The following is a 6,000-nucleotide window of genomic DNA, read 5'->3' as shown; positions in this document are numbered from 1 at the left end:
AAAAAAATTTCCTTTGTGGCGCAAATTTCTTATTATTTTTAAATTAATTCAGAGGGGTGCTACCCGGATCTGGTGCTGGTTACAATCATTTATTTTGGTGGGGTAGTTGTACGGGGCGTGTATTTATAGATTTTCCAAGTGTGCACGTGGCAGCGTTCCCCCAAGTCGTAAAAAAAATTTTCCTTTGTGACGCTAATTTCTCATTATTTTTAAATTAATTCAGAGGGGTGCTACACAGATCTGGTGCTGGTGGGTACAAACATTTCCTTTGGTGGGGTAGTTGTACGGGGTCTATATTTATAGATTTTCCGAGCGTGCACGTGGCAGCGTTCCCTCAACTCGAGAAAAAAATTTTCCTTAGTGGCGCTAATTTCTTATTATTTTTAAATTAATTCAGAGGGGTGCTACACAGATCTGGTGCTGGTTACAAACATTTCCTTTGGTGGGGTAGTTGTACGGGGTCTATATTTATAGATTTTCCGAGCGTGCATGTGGCAGCGTTCCCCCAACTCGAGAAAAAAAATTTCTTATGTGACGGTAATTTCTCATTATTTTTAAATTAATTCAGAGGGGTGCTATCCGGATCTGGTGCTGGTTACAATCATTTCCCTTGGTGGGGTAGTTGTACAGGGTCTATATTTATAGATTTTCCGAGCGTGCATGTGGCAGCGTTCCCCCAACTCGAGAAAAAAATTTTCTTTTGTGACGGTAATTTCTCATTATTTTTAAATTAATTCAGAGGGGTGCTACCCGGATCTGGTGCTGGTTACAATCATTTCCCTTGGTGGGATAGTTGGGTAGGTAATTATATTGACGTATTTTATATCTCTTATTTCATCATAGAATTATTAATTAATTACATTATGCGCTTATTGCGTATACAGCGCATGCGCATATCTAGCCCCGCCCATATCTGCTGGTCCATGTATCCCACTTTCAATGTACCATGTGTCATAAATCGTGGCTGGAAATGTGTGGATAACTTCACTCCAATTTTCTATCCAGTTGTTCATGCATGAATACGCATATTTATTCATTCATCTGTACCACCTATAAAACTCACCCATCTACCCATCTACTTTTTGTACTGAGAGATGAGATAAGTCTAGAAGATTGAGAATGCGAAAATTTACGAATATTTCTGATTTTCTTTATGGGGGGTTTTAAAAAATAAGGTTTACAAAATACCTTCGCGAGATATTAATCATTTGAAAGAAAAAATCACAAATGCTTGTAATGAGTTAAATGGCGAAATGTTAAATAAATGTTACTAAACGTTTATTAGAAAAAAATAGAGTTTTTAACAGGAAAGTAATTTGGGTATGTTTTTCCAAAAAAAACATAATTGATGACGTCAATACTTTCGATTGAAAGTGGAGCTTACCTCATCCCATTTCACACCACGTTTCCCAAATTTTATTTAAAATTTTTTGTATCCTCACAGTAGGCCCATACTATCAAGTTTCAGACACTCTCTACATACAAAACAGAAGCTGCTAATGCATTTTGTCTTGCTTCGCCATGAATTAAGATAGTCACGATTAATTATTATTACATATACACACAGGCCATTTTCAACAATCCTAAGATTGATATAAACAATAAACCACAATAATCAGAGCACTATGAAAACCACAGTAATACCTACTAAATAAATCATTTGTCAAACTCGCACAGCAAAGTTTATAAATACATTTTAATAAGCATGTCGCTACGTATTGCTTCTAAATATAATTTAAAACATTTTTTTTCCTGGAAATATTTCAATATAACTTTTTCGTGATATACATATATTATATTTTTAACGAGGCATATATTTCCAGTTTTTTTGATAAACTGGATATCTTGTAGATATTTTTAAGCATTTTATTACTGAATGAAGAATGTGACAAAATTATGATTTATGATATCGGCAAGTAAAAAATAATTATAACAAATTTTCAATTCCAGTGACTATACAACATCCAAACAAATGTATAGGATGTAAACGTACCATGGGATGGCCTTTATATTCTTCTGATTTGAACCCATCAAGATTATTCTACAGGAATTGAACACTTATATTTATGCATTATTTAATAGTTACTAACCATGTATATTTTATCTCTTAAACTTCTATTATATTGAATTATCCGGTAGATTTAAATTTAAATATTAAGCGTAATAAGGTATGTTACTAACGAAGCATTTTCTATATTAACCAATTCAGGGCGCTAGAATTTATGAAGCTCAATCGGAGGAAATTGCTTCTTTATCTCAGCTGGAAAATAAACAGATTTTAATTTTCCGCAAACTTTTCATCAGAGAACTTTTCCGGGTTAATTATATTTGGAGAATTTTCCCCTCTTTTAAAACCAACAGTCCCACTTTGATTTCCGCAGGATTTATTAATTTAGTATGCGCGTCTTTTCCCTCCAAGTCCCTAAATAAGAGGATTGAAATGGTCGCTAACAGTATAACGGTAATTATGGTCGTTTAATATGGTACTTAATCTATTTCAAAATATTTTTTGTATTAATACTTTTAAAGACAAAGTTTCTCGAACAAATCTTCCAGAAATATGTTTTTAAATAAGATACAGTTCATCCCAAGATAAAAATACAAAGTAATGAATAGTGTGCACAATCAAGGCGTCTTAAATGATTGAAAGTTTCTGTTTAACACTTAATTCAGTCAATAAACACATTATTTAGTACTTGCTAGCAATAATAATTAAACTTCTGAAAAATAAATCATCAATCACTGACAAAAAACTCTGGGAGAACAATTTTAAAAAAATTAATCATTAATTAAATTACCGAGCCCGAGCATGATGTAAATATGAGAGAGAAAGAGAGATACAGAAAGGGAGAGACGTTTCAATGCCGAAGTAATACTCGTATACTTGTTTATCCAATATTTCCCTCTCGACAGCACTCTGGACCTCATTACGTTATATTGCTTTATTCAATTATTTATTCGACAGTCTGTGCTTAATTAATATTCCACATTTTTAAATGATTCGTTTTTTTAACCCAAAGCAAATTAAAAATTTATGATGGATACATTTTTCAACATATCCATATGTTAATAGACATATTTTTTCTTAGAAATATTATTATCTACTAAAATCTATTATCGAATTTCTAAAATACTTAGAATTAGTTGCGTTTTAATGATAGTACCTTCCTTCAACCCCATGAGTTCATTTAATACACATTTTTTAATTCATATTCATAAAGTATATACCATAGTCAGTTGACGTAGCAAAAACCAGAATTTTTCGTCCACGAAATACTTAATGAAAACGGGGCATAGAAGCCATGCTGTGACGTCATACCATTCGTTAGTGGCTAACCCACATACTTGTATTAAAATTATGGAACCTGGTGTAAAGAGAGAATAAGTGGCAATATGTAAATTGTACACTAGAGCAAAAAATATTTTTAGTTTTTGCCTAAGAATAACATTCGGGTATAAGTTAAAGTGAAATATTCCCATAAATAATGATATACCTAAAAGATAATTTATGATTTATGTTATTTATTTTTAAATTTACCTACTTCAAGTGGAAAATGTGACTACGTAACATTTCAAACATTTTTCCGTATACAATGTTATTAGATATAAGAAGACGATTCACTTTTTAAGATTAGGACTTTAACCATCGATAGATCTCGTCAAAATAATGTAACTTTGAAGTACTCGTATACACTTTTTCTTCCAAAGGCTTCCTTTTAGAAATATAAGCACTTGAAGCTTCTTAAACTATGAAGGCCATTTTATCAGGACATAACTATTACGGGATTAAAACTCCAATAAAGTTTTATTGTAACATTGATGGTGATAGTTTAAATAACTTTACTCCGCGGTCGAAATTATAGAGAGTGACTCATCGCTAGCTTTTGGACTAGTAAGGGCGATGAAGCGTGCCGGGAACGAAAATCCATTGACGTGTCTGCGTAAAAGGCAACAAAATATAGAAAATATTGAAAAAAGATAATAAAACATAACATCTAATATTTTTTTAGGCTTTGCTATAATCGGCACTTTGATCCATTTTAATTATTATAGCATTTTAAAACGTCCCAGTTGTGTTTCTTTAATTTATAAATTTATTATAGCCATTGAACTAGACCCCTCGTCTACGCTTATGCTATGACGTTTCTCAGGACGGATAAATCAAGTCCGTATACACCAACTAAAAAAGCATGTCCCTATTCCCTAACAAGTGCAAAAGACAGAGATAGAATATAGATCGACGTTCAGTGTAACTCAGTCTATAGACGATTATAGATCATATAACATCATGTAGAAAATCATTTTATATTTTATACGCATTATGGTAATAGTGTTTTTATATTATGTCTGAGTCACTCTCTATAATTTCAACCGCGGAGTATAGGTACATTTCTCAGGGTCTAACGACACTTAGAGTGTGCGATAAATCAATAAATTTAGAAATCTACATAAAAAAATTGATAAATTTGGAACGAATACATTGAACATGATTTTTTCGAGACAAAACATCTGAATCTCGTTCGGGCTGAGGCAGTACAGTACTGGGGGTCATGAAGGCTTGCAAAAAATGTAATAAAATTTCCAGGGTCGTATTTAAAAAAAAATGAAGTTGATGATGGTCCTGGAGAGACGAAAGGTTTCATACAAAAATTGATTATGCCACTCGATAGAGGGCAAAAAGTTACCATGAGGAAGTGTTTTTCTTTATTCAATATCACCTCAAATAAAGTTGAAACGAAACAAAAACGGATTTGCAAAATTTCGGTCTTTTTGAAATATTTCGTGTCTTATCGTTTCCGACATCCCTGTAGAGAGAAGCGAATTTGTAACAGCCTGTACATCTTACCTGCTAAACCGGTACTGAGTAGCAGTATCGCAGAAGCCAATAAGAACATATTAGCTGAACGTGGCGTCTAACGTTGCCCCTAGCATGGCGGCGTCGCTGTCGGGACATTCACTTCAAAAATCCCAGCGGTGTTTGCAGTCGCCCCCTCATAACAGTCGAAGTGAATCCTCTCCTTCCCTGGAACAATAGCAAACCTTTATTATTATTAACATATTTTGAGCAAAACAATATTTAAATGAACTACTATAAATGGTACCTTGACAATTTTGAACCCAAAATATAGCAATGCACCGAATATGCTTTGTAACTATGTTAAAGTTTCAATAATTTTTCTGTTTTTTCTTTGTACCACCCACAGTTTTCGAGATATGTAGCTCAAATTTGGAACGTAGGCTAATTTAGATTACCTGCATCATTAGCCCTGACTAATAGTTATCACGATCTACAGGGTGATACTTTTTCTGGGGTTGGGCCTCCTTTTGGTCCACCAAACTTTTTTCCGATACGCCACTGGTCGTTTCAGGAATAATGATTTAATTTCCTGTTCAATTGAAAAACTTTTTTATCTCCTGCAATTTTTTCGTATCTGTGGCCCTTCTCGAACAAAAAAATAAAAAATGATTTCCTGTAAGTCGCTAAATTAAAAGTCGAATTTCAAAATCACACTCATAGTTTGAAATTTGTGAAAACGAATATTTTTTTTCGTATCTCTTGTGAAAATATTTAGTTTATCATGTTTTAAGAGCCCCTTTAAAAAATGACGTTAAAAAATATTTGTTTTAGATGTCGCTTAATATTTTTAAAAATTTCCAAAATCGTCAAAAATTGAATTTTTTTGAAATATTTTTTCTCATTATTTAATCATTTTCTAGGTTGAAAAAATTTCGATTCTGAATATTTCAAATCGATATTTTAATTTCTAAAGGTCATTCATAATTATTTTAACTTTAAAAGTAGTATACTTAAAATGTTTTCGAGCGACCTCTAAAAATAATTATCAACCAACTAATAATTTTTTTTATTGAATTTGATGAACAAAATAATAGAAATAAATCACGAGACATTTAAAAAATTTCTCGAGGCAAAATTTATTACCGCACTGTGAATATCAAGTATTTATAATTTTTTAATTTTTTAAAATTTAATCCAATCCA

The 6,000-nt window shown here is 32.2% G+C and overlaps 1 protein-coding gene across 1 annotated transcript in view; it reads right to left on the bottom strand.

Annotated features, from left to right (window-relative positions):
* Positions 1 to 5,006, bottom strand: part of LOC108908517 — a 181,750-nt gene extending 176,744 nt beyond the window's left edge. The window contains exon 1 of the mRNA XM_023457279.1: positions 4,847 to 5,006. Coding sequence (XP_023313047.1) covers positions 4,847 to 4,895 — 49 coding nt within the window. The 5' untranslated portion in view covers positions 4,896 to 5,006. The remainder of the gene's footprint in view (positions 1 to 4,846) is intronic.
* Positions 5,007 to 6,000: the final 994 nt, after the last annotated feature.

Source organism: Anoplophora glabripennis, unplaced genomic scaffold (assembly GCF_000390285.2).
Source record: "Anoplophora glabripennis isolate ALB-LARVAE unplaced genomic scaffold, Agla_2.0 scaffold29, whole genome shotgun sequence".
NCBI classification, from domain to species: domain Eukaryota; kingdom Metazoa; phylum Arthropoda; class Insecta; order Coleoptera; family Cerambycidae; genus Anoplophora; species Anoplophora glabripennis.
This window is presented reverse-complemented; position numbering and strand designations above follow the sequence as displayed.